This window comes from Benincasa hispida, chromosome 5 (genome assembly GCF_027475165.1).
Source record: "Benincasa hispida cultivar pf3 chromosome 5, pf3_genome.v1.1, whole genome shotgun sequence".
Lineage (NCBI taxonomy): Eukaryota > Viridiplantae > Streptophyta > Magnoliopsida > Cucurbitales > Cucurbitaceae > Benincasa > Benincasa hispida.
The window spans coordinates 4,512,401-4,529,516 of NC_143482.1; the positions used below are offsets into that span (position 1 = coordinate 4,512,401).

Sequence of the window (17,116 nt, forward strand, 5' to 3'; positions counted from 1 at the left end):
CTGTAAAGTCATTGCTTGAATGTAATAATTCAATACATTTTTCTGTTAATAAAGTGTTTATTATGAAAAATGGTGTTGATATATGTTCGGCTCAACTAGAAAACAATTTGTATGTGCTAAGGCCATTAGTAACAAATTCTCTCCATAACATAGAGATGTTTAAAACTGTCGTAACTCAAAACAAACGACTTAAAGTTTCTCCTAAAGAAAATGCCCAACTTTGGCACCTACGTTTAGGGCACATTAATCTTAATCAGATTAAGAATTTGGTGAAGAATGGACTTCTAAACGAGTTAGAAGAAAATTATTTACCTGTTTGCGAGTCATACCTTGAAGGCAAAATAACTAAAGACCTTTTACTGGAAAAGGTTATAGGGCCAAAGAGCCTCTGGAGTTAGTACATCCAATCCTTTGTGGTTTGGTGAATGTGGAGCCAGAGAAGGCTATGAATACTTCATCACTTTCATTGATGATTATTTGAGGTATGGGTACGTTTATTTAATGCAACATAAGTCTGAGTCCTTTGAAAAGTTCAAAGAGTTCAAGGCTGAAGTTGAAAACGCATTAAGTAAAATGATTAAAACACTTCGATCTGATTGAGGTGGAGAGTTTTTGGATTCAGAGTTCTAGAACTATTTGATAAAACATGAAATAGTTTCCCAACTCTCAGCACCTGGTACACCTCAGCAGAATGGTGTATCGTATAGGAGAAAATGAACCCTGTTGGACATGGTTCGGTCAATGATGAGTTATGCTTCCTTATCGAACTCGTTTTGGGATTTTGCAGTAGAGATTGCAGCTTACATCCTGAACTGTGTTCCCTCTAAGGGTGTTGCCAGAACACCTTTGGAGTTGTGGAACGGGCGTAAAGCTAGTTTACGTCACTTCCTCATTTGTGGTTGCCCAACACATGTGCTTAAGGCTAATCCTAAGAAACTGGAACCATGTTCGAGGTTGTGTCCATTTGTAGGCAACCCCAAAGGGACACGAGGGGTTACTTTTATGATTCTAAGGACAATAAAGTGTTTGTATTAACAAACGCTACTTTTCTTGAGGAGGATCATATAAGGGAGTACGGTCCTAGAAGCAAAATTGTGTTGAATAAGTTTTCTAAAGAAACTACTGAATCTTCAATAAGAGTTCTTGAAGAGCCTACTACTCCAACAAGACTTGTTGATGTAAGTTCATCTAGTAGGTCAAATCCACCTCAAATGTTGAGGGAACCTCGACGTAGTGGGAGGGTTGCGAACCCACCTATTCGCTATATGGGTTTAACTGAAATCCTAGCTATGGTAGTTGATGACGAGGTTGAGGATGCGTTGTCTTACAAGAAGGCTATGAAGGATGTTGACAGAGATGAATGGGTCAAAGCCATGGGTATCGAGATGGAGTTTTTGTACTTCAACTAAGTTTGGGATCTTGCAGATCAACCGATAGGGTTAAACCTATAGGTTGTAAATGGATCTACAAGAGGAAACGAGATGCTGATGGGAAGGTGCAAACCTTCAAAGCTGGACTTGTGGTAAAATGTTATACCCAGGTAGAGGGAGTCGACTATGAGGAGACTTTCTCGCCATTTTCCATACTTAAGTCTATCTGTATCCTCCTATCCATTGTCTCATATTATGACTATGAGATATGGAAAATGGATGTCAATACTGCTTTTCTGAATGAAAATCTTGAGGAGAACATTTATATGGTGCAACCCGAGGGATTCATAGCCCAAGGTCAAGAGTAAAAGGTTTGCAAGCTGAATCGGTCCATTTATGGACTGAAACAGACATCTCGATCTTGGAACCTAAGGTTTGATATTGCATTAACCCTTCATAAATTGCTCATAAGGACAGATCGATCAAAATTATCATTTTTCTCCTATGGTTACATCTAACTCCTTAAGTACCACTAATCTCTCTAATGAATAATAGGTTGTAGTCCAATTATAACCTGACCCCTCTCAGGCCAAGAGAGGGTGTGGTACCACATTGTTCAAGCCTTGAAATCATCTCTTAAGGAAGCAATTTCTCTACTTACTTTAACTATAGAGAATGAGTAAATTCCTTCTTGTATAATTGTGTTCCCAGTTTCCCAGTCAGACGAATCCCCAAAATGGTAGACATGTTAGATAAATGAAACTAGCCACTCTCACCCATGTAAATCAAATGATTGCCTTCATAGACAAAAGTTAACAACTCACTCAGGATTCAGGTTAAGTCACCTATGATCATCCTGGTGAAATGTAAGTCTCATCTATCAATGGTGTTATATAGAGAGACTATTCATTTTGTGGTCCGATCTTATACAAACTCTTTGTATAAAATACCCTCGTTCATATGTATCCATATGAATGATCAGGATTAGATAATTTGTAACACTTTACAACAATTGTAATACTATAAAGCTGGTTGTATTCATAGTGTCACCAGGATAAGGTACCCAACCTTATCCATCTACTACAAACCATTTAGGTTTGTTGGGGTTGATGCCCTAAAGTCTCGTGTCCTGTAGTTTGTAAACAGTATGTATAAACACTTGTGTTATTAATATATGATATTTACTTCACATCTTGTATTTTGCTCGGTTAAATTTTTTATTTGCTTTACCACAAACCAATAAACATAAAATCTCTGGTTATCTGTATGTGGCTCAAGCATGTATGTGATGACATACAAGTAGATCATGTCTTGAGTGATAACCAAAATGGTCTGTAGTATATGGATAAAGGAGGGAAACCTTATTCTGGTAACGCTACGGACGCGACCCGCTTTGTGGAATGGTCACGAGTGTTGTGACTTGTCACAGATGGTCTGATCCTGATAATTCGTATTGGGGACATGCGAGCGAGGGTGTTCTATACAAAGAGTTTGTATAAGACTTGACCACGGAGTGTTAACATCTCGTTATATAACACCGTTCATGACAGAGACTTCACTTCACTAGGATGACCATAAGTAACATGACCTCAATCTTGAGTGAGTTGGGAACTCTTGCCATTGAGAGCCGTCCTTTGATTTGTATGGGTGCGAGTGGCTAGGTCGCTAATTCAAACCTACCGTTTTTGGGATTCGTCTGATTTGAGAGCTGGAACTCAGCTGCACAAGATGGAATTCATTCATTCCCCGAGGCAGGGGTAAGTAGATAGATAGCTCCCTTAAGGGCTGATTCCGAGGCTTGAACGATGTGGTGCCACACACCTTCTCCTGGCCTGAGAGGTGTTCACACATAGTTGGACTATGTTGTATTGTTCATTAGAGGAATCAGTGGTACTTAAGAAGTAAGATGTAACTACAGAGGCAAAACGGTAAATTGGCCCAACTGTACTTATGAGCATCTGTGAAGGATCATCGTACACATGATTGGTTATATCCAATGGACACAGAAATATATCTGTGATAAGAAGAGTTCAGCTGTTGGTTTTTAATGGAATGTCTGACAGTTAATGGATGGTGGATCTCGTGGCTAAAGAGTTTAGTCAGCTATTCACGTACCGTTGGAGCTTCGAGCCACAGGTTCATTAGGTCTCCTGGGTAGCTTGGATAAAGTCGAGAACTAATATTTGGGTTAATTTGAAGTGTTCAAATTGACAAGAGGAAGTTCGATTATATATGATATATTTGAACTGGTTAATTATATATGATATAATTGGCAAATGTATGAGATACATTATTTTGGAGGAAATTAGATATAAATATGATTTATATCAAGTAGAGAAGAAAATACTATAGTAGATATGTGATATCAAACTATAGGATATAAATATAATATGATTATATTTATTAATTAATTAATTGATTAATTATATGATAATTAATCATTTTTCCACGTTCGGACGTGCGGTAGTGGACAACATCAGTTATGGTAACCGATGAGTTAAAAATGAAAAAAGTTTTCATTTTTGCATCGTGCAATCGATCGTCCGTTCAATCGCCCAAAAAGAATTCGTGAAGCGCCGTTGGTGATTCAAAATGATCGCTTGAGAGCCTATACGATAGCATTCTCTTCCTAAACGATCGTATACCTCGTGCCTAAACGATCGCACACTGTAGTCTAGACGATCGGATAGCTTCTCTAAACGATCATATAGTGTGCCGTTTTAGCTAAAGGATCGTATACCTTTTCCTAGACGATCGTTCAGCAAATTCTACACGATCGTGTAGCTCCTCTAGACGATAAGCACTTCTGCTATGCGATAGCATCGTTTTCTCTCCCACTTGCTTATCAACTACACGACTCGTGTTTCCTCCATCCTCTACCAAATTCACTAAAGCCCACCCTTTGGGTTTTTACTCTGAGAATACCCAGGGCTCATTAGTGGTGGTGTTGTCATCATTGCGACGTTCGTGTTCGCATTGATCGTGCTGTTGCAGTCGACGTTCCCTCCGGGCGTTGGTAGATCTCTTGGAGGGTTTCCGCTACGTTGGGGTTCTAAAGTTCGAAGATAGTCTTCAACTGGTATGGAACCCTTTCCCTATTAATTATCTTGTTCTGAGCATGCCGATAATTAGATTTATTTGCATAACTGTATATGATGAATGTATATAATTTTTATTTCGGTCACAGTGAGATTGGAGCGATTTGAACACGCTCATGGAACTCTCGGTATGAGATCCTTCAATTGGTATCAGAGTCAGGTTCTGATACTCCGATTTCATCTATTGCAACGAAATAAGATTTACATTCATGGTGGGTGCATTTCTACACTGTTTAATCACTAGAAAAAATTCGGGCTTTAATGTCGGTTGGCAACCGACATTAAAGATAGTGTTATTAAAGCCCTTTAATGTCGAGTTCCTTTAATGTCGGTTTTGAACCGACATTAAAGGGCTTCAATAACACCAATAACACAACTTTTTTTTTTATTCTTAACCGACATTGAAGTCCGAGTCTGTCTGTTTTATCAATTATTGTTCGTTTTTTAAAGTTTCCTTGCAAATCCATTTTTTCGATAAAAAAGTATAACATGACACATCATCATCGAATGCTATGGCTATGACATATTATTCATGTATGGATTGTAAATCTATTATATTTAATCCGAAAATTCTGCTATAGAATTATAATTTAAAAGGCGTACAATAATTCAGGCCTTGAAAACACAAATTACAAGTAATACAAAGATTATGATTTTACAAGGACAACAAAATCTTCCGTGCAAGGGCAACACAATTTTATTTGTCTACAAATTTAGGAGGGTTTGAGAGTTAAGAGATGTAATATACGTTGTTGAGATGGACTTCATTATCAGGATTCTTCTTCTTCAGCTCATCCAGCAACTACAGAAGAATTGGAAAGATTTAGAATTTAACTTCAACTTAACAAGTAAAGTTACTGCACACAGTAAAAGTTAGCAGCAGACCTCGGCGAGGTGCATGGAGGGTCCTCCAAGCTGCATTTTCTCCATAATAATGTTGCGAATTGCCGATAATAAACTCTCCCTTCGCATCCTTTCGCTTGCCGATACTCCTTTGGTAATCAGATCCATGTCAATAGTTCCTGAAAGTTTATTGCAAATAAGCAAAATTGAAGTTAGGATATGAGTTAAGAAAACACACATCACAACACACAAGAACAATATCAAGTTCTAAAACAAAATTCTCTTAAACCTAACTTCTAGCAGAGAACCATACCTTGAACATATAAATTTATACAACACAAATTAAGCACCTACCTTTAAACGATGTTTTCTAAGAGGAGGCCATAATTCTCCATATGTTGTGGGTAATACTTTATCATCAAATGACAAGTTTAAGAGTTTTAACAAATCACCTATGAGATAAGTGCTATCAGAAACTAATAGAAGAATTTTACTTCCCACAAGTAAATCAAATATTTGTAATTATGGAGACCATGCTGCTCTATTCATAGTGCTACTCATAATGCTGCTTTCTTGTTGTGTACATGCATGCCAAATCAATGGGCTAGATGTATAAGAGAAACCACATAGCGCACACACTTATCAATATCAGATCAATAACAATTAAATATTTCTCTGAAACTTTGATGATTATTGACCTGATATTGATAGTTGTATGCCTTCTATGGTTTCTTTTATACATCTAGCCCATTGATTTAGAGAATATAGAGAGCACAAGTGTGAACTAAGGCACCATCAAATAAATGAAACTAGCATCATACATTAACCATGTTTAGAGAGCATTGCACCAACAATCTCTGGATCAATAGGAACTGGACATTCATACATATGTTGATTTCGGAAAGAGTGAAACAAAGGAGAATATGTTGATGATCTCTTTGGATCCAACAAAGAAATGCATACAGAAAGTGAATGCACAAGGCCAGACTTTGAATGTGAATCTTCCAAAGCATGATCAAATATCCTTGCAACAAAACTGCATAAGAAGTGATTGATAAGTCAAAACAACAATGACTTATCTACAGACTACCATAAAAACTGAAAAATAAAGAAGCGGTTCTTGGTCAACCTGGGGCTAGAAAGTTTGGCAGCAAGAGCAGATGGGGCATTACGGGCTATAACACATAATGTTTCTGCCGCATTTGCATGAACCTCAGGCAAACTCTGATCCAAGGAGAAAAATTAATATTATAATCATAATCACATTTATATCATCATATGAAAGGCCAAATGTTAATGAAACTTCAATTTGTCACGCACATTGAAACGTGTTATAATGTGTTCAGGATACAGAAAACAAAATTGCCAACTCATATGTAACAGTAATACAATCAAGATAATCAGCTTCTGTCAGATTGCAAAAGTAATCTCCATTCAACAGAATGAATGCATAATCTAATTATATGAAACATGTTTAGCCAAGTAAATATACCTTATCCAAATAAAAATCAAATACAAACAACAACCTCCATTCTAAAAGAAAGGAAAGAAAGCAAAGCATTATACCAATCTGTAATAGTGTGAAAGCAAAGCACTCTAATATGAAAATGGGACCTTCAAAAAATAGCAAAAATGGAAGAACAAATGCTCCAAAACCCAACACAACAAACAAAAGTTGATTATGAGGTCAGTAACAAAATCCCATGAATTTTATATTCAAATGCAGAAATGGAAGAACAAAAAGCTCCAGAAACCCATAAAAACTTGTATTCTACCTCTTTGCATTCAAAATTACTCTCAGAAACAACTCGAAACGATCCAAACAATGCGTGCATAGTGTGCCTCTAAACTTCCCCTTCTGGTACGAACCGATCAAGAAACTTCTCATCAGCAAGAACCCTCCCCTCGCCGTTGTCAAACTCAAAAGCACTGCTATGAAATTCCGACAACTCCATCTCTTCCTTTCTTCTGACAACTCAAGCCTGGCGAAGGCGAAAGCTCTCAGGCGGCCACTGCGAATGTTTTGAGAAACAAGCCTTAAATGTACCACCACAGACTCATTACCAAATCATCATACAAATCAATAAGAAAAATGAAATAAAAAAACAATAAAAGAGAATATAGAATGTGGGAAAATCTGAATGCATAAGCATCATAAAGGAAGCAAATGCCAGAATCTCATCTCCCAAAGATCATTGTCGGCAATGTACAGCGCTGGAAACGCTACGAAATATTAGAAGCGCATCAGAGACTCTAATTTATTGCCTTCCAAGAAGAAAATCAAACCAAAAACAAATCTAAAACGCATTTGGGAAAACAAATGATGGTAATTTTTACAAAAAAAAACACACAAAGAAAGATGATGAAGATAATAATTGATGAAGATAAAATTGTCAATATCACACAAAATGATGGTGTATAAGATGTCAGAGTCCAAAGATCGTTTAGCCAGTTACCAAGAACCGAGAAAAATTGTGCCTATCTTATAGGCATTGTTAGAGTAGTTTAACAATGTCTATATCCACTAAAGCATATCAGAGCCGTCAATTCAGTCACAAAAATATATCTTTAAAAAAAAAGATATGCATCTGAGTGGGGAATCATGATTTTCTTTGTATGTGTTAAATGTTAACATACTACGAAGTATAATCCACTTATCTATGTGATATAATAGCAATGCCCAAATAACAACCTACGACTTAAGCTTCCAAGACTGATACTTCAATCAAATTTTCACATGTACCTCAGTGACGATGTCATATGAAAATAAATAGAGACAGAAATTTCTTAAGAAAGTACCCTCAAAGCATGTGAGTGTCATAGTTATGGAAGCAAACAAAGGAAGATTATAAAAGTCTTACCTCTTTTTCCATAATGGCATTACTTATTGATAAGGACACTCACATGCCATTTCCACAATGGCATGTGAGTGTCATTATCAATAAGTAAGATGGAAGTTTTAGAGAATCTAACGATAGGCAAACAAATTTAATTTTGCATACAAGCACTAGGGAATGAACTTGTTTATATCCAACAACACTTCCATCCTATGTTTAATCAACACAGTAAAATAATATCTCCAACCACCATAACACCCTCCCTGATTAACAACCATTGCATTGATTATAGTCTTCTGTAGAGATCTAACCACCAAAAGAGGCACAATAAGAGAGAAATATGTTAAAAAGATGAAATTGTATGTAGCAACTCATTACATTACTCCCACATAAATGTTATGTTGATCGGAACTGGAACGTTCAAAAGGGATGAACTTTGTTAAACCATATCTAGGAAAAGAAAGGGAAAGAAAATGGGAAAAAAGTAGTGTATTGTCCTTCCAAACATTGGAAACATTTCATTACAAGAAAACAAACTCTTAAATACCGAAGAAACACGGAAGTCAGTAGCAGATAAACTATAAGCGTCAGATGAAGTTCCTGCTAAGAGGTAACAGCAACATTTTTAAGCAAACAACACAGAACAAATCGTTATTTCTTGGTTTTAACAGCAACATTTTTAAACAACACTCTTCCTTCCTATACTTCTCTTTTCCTTATGAGTATGCAAGCGTTTGGGAAAACAGTAGAAGGACGTCGAAAAATGGCCATGTAAATAGCATGATGGTTAAACATTCTCATAAAAATAGAAGCAGACGATGAATTCTCATTGGAAAAAATAACAGAAAGATAACCAGTGAGCAAAAGCACATAGCAAGATTTTAAAAAGCAAATTAGCATTGTAGATACGTTTAAGCCAGGAAGAATTCAAGAACATAGTTTTGAGGCTGTGAAGATACACTAAGTCAAAAAAGAACAATGGCGATATTTCCACTTGTCAAGTATCCCAAAGGTATTACTGCATCAATTTGATCCATGATATGACATTTAATTTTTCTCCCCAGTTCGTCTTTTTCTCAAACTTTTCAAATCATAACAGCTCATGGAAAATAATCTAAATGCTTCAAATACTAAACACGAACCTCTCTACAAACCGGGCATTTAGACTCCTGGCGGGCAGCCTTCGGTCCATCACAAATCATCACTGAAGCAGTTAAACAAACACATGATTTACAGAAGAGATGCCCACAACCCAAAGCATATGGATCAAATAATGTTTCCTGTAACATCAACATAATTCAAAGTCTTATCCAATAAACTACAAATACTGTCATCCCTTTGGATTACAACCAAGAGCAGAAAATTTATCAAGCATATAGGGCAAGTAAGATCATAATCCAACTTTATAGAATCTGGAAGCATCAATGTCATTGTCGGTGCCACATCGACATCAACAGAAAAATGAGTGGAGAATCCTGAAGGATAATCTCCACCATCGGCTCCTTTAAAATTCAAACAAAAAGCACCCAATTCAATAAGCCGAGGGGATTGCAAAAGCAATGAACCAATCGCGTCATGTATCTCTCAATTCCACCAGCAACATGAAGATGAAGAAGATGTCTAACTCTTGTACTGAAACACCCCGCAATATCCGAGGCTTCCCTCATCAACTCCAAAAAGAACAACTGATCACACACTGCAAAGTGAAATATTCAATCAATTTCAATGTTCAATGATCAAAGACAAAACCAGCTAAAAACTCAAAAGAAAACGATGTATTAACAATCTTACAAGGGCAAGATTTCCATTCACATTCATTTGTGCAAGAATCATTAAGTCATTGCCGAAATAGGCCTCACAAGAACGAAGAGGGACAGGGGAGTGGTTTTCCGGGAAGGGGAAGCGTTTTTCGGAAGTGTCTTTAATGTCTTGTAAAAAAATGAAAAAAATGAATTTTACGGGGCTTGGAAGAAGATCTTGAGAAAGAAAGAGGGAAATGAAAAAAATGGGGGCAAAATAGAAAGTTAGAGGAAAAAGTGAAGCGGGTCTTTAATGTCGGTTTAAAACCGACATTAAAGGTACCCCTACAATGTTGATTTAAAACCGACATTAAAGATCCATTTTTTTAAAGAAAACAAAACTACCATTATACATCCGATTTCACTTTTTCCAACCGACTTTAAAGCCCAAAATTCTTGTAGTGAATTGCTAAATCTGTTGTGGATGTGCCGGATTAATGGATGTTTTCGGGATGTTTAGCCTCGATTTGATTTAAATCCTTTTACATTTGCGGTTGTTTGTAAAGACCCCTGCATTTTTGGGCATTAATAATCGTTATCAAGTCTGTATTCAACGTCTGTTTGGAGTTTTGAGTCGTTCGTTGAAGTTCTGGGCAAGAGTTGTGGCTCTTCGAGGAAAGAGGCGATCTAGGGTTGATCAGGCTTCGCAGCCTCGTCGTCGTCTACGCGATCATTTTCTTATGCTTCTATCGTCTAGTGCGCGCTGAACGATCATCTACCTTCTGGAGTTTGCTACATGATGAAGACCTCATTGCGGTTCAAGACCCGGTTCGCCTGTGAACTGGTTTGCTCGATGGAAAATGTAATAGATAGGATTTTTTGTTCATTCCAGCTTTTTGTAAAGGCTCATCCCGGTCCATTAATCCTTTACTTAATACATGCGATATATGTTTTTATATGTCATATGGTATGCACATATAGTAAATCCCACCTTAGGTTATGCAATGGTCATGCATCATCTCTTTATTGTAATTGTTATAATTTAGAGAAGCATGATTTAATTATGTAAGAGCATACTCATGCATCATATAATATAAGAGTTATATTTGTGCATGCATAAAAAGTATTGACATGCATCATCTTTATATTATAATTGTTATAGTATAAGGGTGAATGATAACATGTTTGTTTGGTTGTTACGCGTTATATAAAAGTTATATATAGTAATGACGGGACATTGCATGAAGCATGACACATAGGTTATTTTATAAATGTTATAAACGTCTCGTTGTATGCAACGGTTTTAGTTGTTTCTTTTTAAAAGTTAAAGAGAAATTAGAACTAAAAGAAATAAGAAAGACATGCATGCTCACTTAGGTTTAATCCATGGTTTTAAACTGTTTAAAACTTGGATCACATAGATCTAAGATCACAGTTCTAATACGATTAGCAACCCTAAGGCTTTAATCTTTTAATCAGTTTAATAGGACTAAATTGGCCAATAAAAGGTTAAAGTGTAGCAAATCTATCTATAAGGGACCTTTTGTTTAAGGCGAGTTCTGTCTAGGCTGGGGCATTTAAGTTGACGGAAACATAACACCCCTACCTGGGAACTTACCTGGAAAGGTGAATTAGATAGATTTGATGCATGCATGCAAGTTAAGGATAGTCCATGAAAGTGTTTAAATGTGACTACTTGAACTTGTTCATATTTCATAGACAAACGTTGTTTATGAGCAGAGTTTAAAAAGATGACTTAGACTAAAATCAGTAGTCGGATTGTCTTGGTTAATGAAACCCTGTGTAGAACATTCAGTGGGAGGTACTTGGGGCATGAAATGTTTCACTTACACCTTTCACTTTTCTCCTAAATAGTCCACACAGTAAGATCTATCCTTGACCTCGCGGCACCTTTGGCGTGTCCCTCCAACGGATGGTGGGGTAGGTCAATATCAAGGTGGATGGAGAGAATGTTCATAGTAAGTGGGAGTGGAAAGTGCGACGACATATCCCTTGGTCTCCCTCGTTAGGTTGAATAAAGTTACTGCGCATCGCCTTGAGACACCCTGAGAGTGTCCCCCCAAAGGATGGCAGTATTGTGTGTTTCTTTTTTTGATCTCCTGTAAGAGGATAAAGTAACTTAGTCTCTTGTCCTAATTTGTCTTTTTCCTACGGTAAGCGCATTACGGCGGGACTCTGACACTGAAAGCGAGGGGTTACACTTACGCGGAATAGTTAAAGGTTAACGATTCTAGACCAAAAAATGTGGTTGTTAGGTTTAGTTCCAAGAGTTGGTTCTGCCTAATGGTTGAGAATTCTCATCCCAGCGAAGAGGAAACTGATCACCCCATCAGTGGCGTTTGTCCTGCCTCACTGGAGCATCATTGCAAAATAGAAGTCTATAACTTAGGGTACTTGAAACTATTTTGCAAAACTGATTGGTTTAAAAATGATTTAGCAAAATCTAATAAAGTTTTGTTCATATTTTCAGCAACATTTTCAAATGGCAACAACAACGTTATCGTTGTTAAGCGTCGAAAAACTTACTGGTGATAATTTTTCAACATGGAAACACATGATCATGACGATCCTAATCATCGAGGATCTCATGTTCACTCTTACAAAGGCTTGTCCTCCTATTCCATCTCCAAATGCTGCTCGAAATGTTCGAGAGGCATACAAACGATGGACAAGGGCGAATGAGAAGGATCGAGCCTATATCTTGGTAAGTCTTTCTGAAGTCTTGGCCAAGAAACATTAGCCTATGGTCTCAGCGCGTGAGATCATGAAGTCCTTGTGGGGGATGTTTGGACAACCGTCTGAACAGCTTATGCATGAGGCTCTTAAATACATATTCAACTCCAAAATGCAAGAAGGCACCTCTGTTCGTGAACATATGCTAAACATGATGGTCCACTTCAATGTGATGAAGTTGAATAGGTCTACTATTGATGAGGGTAGCCAAGTTAGTATCATCCTGCATTCTTTGCCGGAGAGCTTCCTATACTTTGTTAGTAATGTCATTCTTAACAAAGTGAAATATAACCTTACAACTCTCCTCAACGAGTTGCAGACATACCAATCTTTGCTGAAAAGTAAGGAGAGGCAGAAGGGTGAGGCAAATGTTGCTTCATCCTCCAAGACATTCCATAGAGGTTCGACCTCAGGAACGAAGTCTGCACCTTCTGCTTTTAACTCTGCAAAGGGGAAGAAAAATAAAGGTGGTAAGGGAAAAGGGAAGGCACCTGCTAACCCACCGCCTGTCACCCCAAAGAGGCGTCCACAAGTTGCTAAAGGAAAGTGTTTCCATTACAACCAAGATGGACACTAGAAGAAGAACTGTCCCCGGTATCTGAAAGAGAAGAAAGCAGCCAAGGCTAAGGTCAAGGCCGATAAAGGTAAATGTGGTTTACTTATGCTTGAAACTTGTTTAGTAGAGAATGATGATTCTGCCTGGATAATTGATTCAGACGCCACTAGCCATGTTTGTTCTTCTTTTCAGGGGATTAGATCTTGGCGACAGCTGGAGGCTAGTGAGATGATGATGTGAGTAGGCACCGGGCACGTCGTCTTAGCAGTGGCAGTGGGAGAACTTCAGTTAGCTTTACAGAATAGGTTTCTTGTTTTAAATGATGTATATATTGTTCCTGAACTAAAGAGGAACCTTATTTTTGTAAAGTGTTTATTGCAATGTAAATATATTGTCTCTTTTGATTTGAATAAAGCATTTATTCATAAAGATGGTATTTTTATTTGCACAGCAAATCTAGAAACGAATTGATATGTACTAAGGTCGTTAGCCCTTAATTCCCTCCATAATACTGAAATGTTTAGATCTGTCGTAACTCAATCAAAACGTCGACGAATTTCTCCAAAAGAAAATGCCCAACTATGGCATCTACGTTTAGGGCATATCAATCTCAATAGGATTGAGAGATTGGTGAAGAATGAACTTCTAAGTGAGTTAGAAGAAAATTCTTTACCTGTGTGCGAATCTTGCCTTGAGGGTAAGATGACTAAACGACCTTTTACTGGAAAAGGTTCTAGAGCCAAGGAGCCTCTTGAGTTAGTACATTTTGACCTTTGTGGTCCTATGATTATGCAAGCCCGAGGTGGCTATGAGTATTTTATCAATTTTACTGATGATTACTCCAGGTATGGGTATGTTTATCTTATGCAACGGAAGTCTGAATCCTTTGAAAAGTTCAAAGAGTTCAAGGCTGAAGTTGAAAACACATTAGATAGACGGATTAAAACACTTCAATCAGATCGAGGTGGAGAGTTTTTGGACTCGACATTCTAGGACTATTTGATAGAACATGGAATCGTTTCCCAACTTTCAGCGCTGAGTACACCTCAGCAGAATGGTGTAGCGGAGAGGAGAAATAGGACCCTATTAGACATGGTCGCTCGATGATGAGTTACGCTTCCTTATCAGACTCATTTTGGGGTTTTGCAGTGGAGACTGCGGTGTACGTACTCAATTGTGTTCCCTCTAAGAGTGTTGCAAGAACACCTCTGGAGTTGTGGAACGGGCGTAAAGCTAGTTTACGTCACTTCTGCATTTGGGGTTGCCCTGAACATGTGCTTAAGGCTAATCCCAAGAAGTTGGAACCATGGTCGAGGTTATGCCTCTTTGTAGGCTACCCCAAAGGTACACGAGGGGGTTACTTTTATGATCCAACGAAAAATACGGTGTTTGTTTCAACAAACGCTACTTTCCTGGAGGAGGATCATATAAAGGAGCACAGTCCACAAAGCAAAGTCGTTACGTGAACTTTCCAATGAAACTACTGAAACTTCAACAAGAGTTGTTGAAAAGCTTCTACATCAACAAGAGTTATTGATGGGAGTTCATTCAGTAGGTTGGTTCCACCTCAAGAGTTAAGGGAACCTCGACGTAGTGGGAGGGTTACGAACTCACTCATTCGCTATCTGGGTTAAATGGAAATCCTTGCTATGGTAGCAGATGGCGACGTTGAGGATCCGTTACCTTATAAGAAGGCAATGGAGGATGTTGACCGGGATGAATGGGTCAAGGCCATGGATCTCGAGATGGAGTCGATGTACTTCAACTCAGTATGGGATCTTGTAGATCAGCCTGATGGGGTTCGCCCTATAGGTTATAAATGGATCTACAAGTGCAAACGAGGTATTAATGGGAAGGTACAGACCTTCAAGGCTCGACTTGTGGTAATGGGTTATACCTAGGTAGAGGGAGTCGACTATGAGGAGACTTTCTCGCCTGTTGCCATGTTAAAGTCGATTCGCATCCTCCTGTCCATTTCAATTTATTATAATTATGAGATCTAGCAAATAAACGTCAAGACGACCTTTCTGAATGGCAATCTTGAGGAGACCATTTATATGGTGCAGCCTAAGAGATTCATAACCCAAGGTCAAGGGAAACTGAATTGATCCATTTATGGACTGAAACAGGCGTCTCGATCTTAGAACATACGATTTGATACTGCGATCAAGTTGTATGGCTTTGACCAAAATGTTGATGAACCTTATGTCTACAAAAGATCATCAACACTTCAGTAATCTTTTTAGTATTGTATGTAGATAATACCCAACTCATTGGGAATGATGTAGGTCTACTGACTACAGTTAAGAACTGGCTAGCGACCCAATTCCAAATGAAAGATTTGGGAGAGGCTCAGTTTGTTCTAGGTATACAGATCTTTCGAGATCGTAAGAACAAAGTGCTAGCACTGTCTCAGGAATCGTACATTGACAAGATGTTGCTCAAGTACTCGATGCAGGACTCCAAGAGAGGCCTACTGCCGTTCCGGCATGGAGTCACTTTGTCTAAGGAAGTGTGTCTTAAGATGCCTCAAGAGGTTGAGAAGATGAGACGGGTCCCATATGCATCTACCGTTGGCAGTTTGATGTACGTGATGCTCTATATTCGTCTAGACATCTGCTACGCTATGGATATAGTCAGTAGGTATCAGTCTAACCCAAGCCAGGGTCACTAGACCACAGTAAAGAACATCCTCAAGTATCTTCGGAGAATGAGGGTCTACATGCTTGTATATGGTTTGAGGGATTTGATCCTTACAGGATACACGGATTCTGACTTTCAGACTGATAAGGACTCTCGCAAGTCCACATCAGGGTCAGTCTTTACTCTTAATGGAAGAACTGTAGTGTAGTGAAGCACTAAGCAGGGGTGCATCGCCGACTCCACTATGGAGGTGGAGTACGTATCGGCTTGCGAAGCTACTAAGAAGGCCGTCTGGCTCAGGAAGTTTTTGACAGACCTGGAAGTTGTTCCAGATATGTCTAGGACCATTACCTTCTATTGTGATAATAGTGGGGCAGTGACGAACTCCAAGGAGCCAAGGAGTCATAAGCGCGGCAAACACATAGAGCCGAAGTATCATCTGATCCGCGAGATAGTGCATCGAGGAGATGTGATCGTCACGCAGATCGCTTCAGAGTACAATGTTGCTGACCCATTTATGAAGGCTCTCTCGGCTACAGTGTTTGAGGGTCACCTACGGAGCATGGGTCTACAGGATTGCCCGCGGCTGGACTAGGGCAAGTGGGAGATTTTCTTTTACTGGGCTTTTATGCCCTAGTTTATTGTTTTGTACTAAGATTTTTTGTACACCCTACTTCGCTTTAGGATAAGTGAGAGATTGTTGGGGTTGATTCCCTCAAGTCTCGTGTCCTGTAGTTTGTAAACAGTATGTACGAACACTTGTGTTGTTAATATGTGATATTTACTTCACATCTTATATTTTGCTCGGTTAAATGTTTTATTTTCTTTACCACAAACCAATAAACATAAAATACCTAGTTATCTGTATGTGACTCAAGCATGTATGTGGTGACATACAAGTGGATCATGTCTTGAGTGATAACCAAAATGGTATGTAGTATATGGATAAAGGAGGGAAACCTTATCCTGGTAACGCTACGGACGCGGCCCGCTTTGTGGAATGGTCACAAGTGTTGTGACTTGTCACAGATGGTCTGATCCTGATCATTCGTGTTAGGGACATGCGAGTGGAGGCGTCCTATACAAAGAGTTTGTATAAAACCTGACCACGAAATGTTAACGTCTCGTTATATAACACCGTTCAGGACAGAGACTTCACTTCACTAGGATGACCATAGGTAGCATGACCTCAATCCTGAGTAAGTTAGAAACTCCTACCATTGAGGGCGGTCTTTTGATTTGTATGGGTGCGAGTGGCTAGGTCGCCGATTCAAAC

The 17,116-nt window shown here is 38.5% G+C and overlaps 1 protein-coding gene and 1 long non-coding RNA gene across 2 annotated transcripts; both read right to left on the bottom strand.

Moving 5' to 3' along the window:
- Positions 1-4,997: 4,997 nt before the first annotated feature.
- LOC150035856 (uncharacterized) lies at positions 4,998-5,490 on the bottom strand. Its single transcript, XR_016529754.1, has 2 exons — positions 5,354-5,490; positions 4,998-5,270 (listed from the first exon to the last, which is right to left on the bottom strand). It is a non-coding gene; the product is annotated as an uncharacterized LOC150035856 (long non-coding RNA).
- Positions 5,491-6,091: 601 nt separating this feature from the next.
- Positions 6,092-9,068, bottom strand: LOC120078281 (uncharacterized). The gene is made up of 3 exons (XM_090314073.1): positions 7,087-9,068; positions 6,441-6,535; positions 6,092-6,347 (listed from the first exon to the last, which is right to left on the bottom strand). The coding sequence occupies exons 1-3, from the start codon at positions 7,144-7,146 to the stop codon at positions 6,134-6,136; spliced, it is 369 nt and encodes a 122-aa protein (XP_090170199.1). The 5' UTR covers positions 7,147-9,068; the 3' UTR covers positions 6,092-6,133.
- Between the last annotated feature and the right edge of the window lie 8,048 nt (positions 9,069-17,116).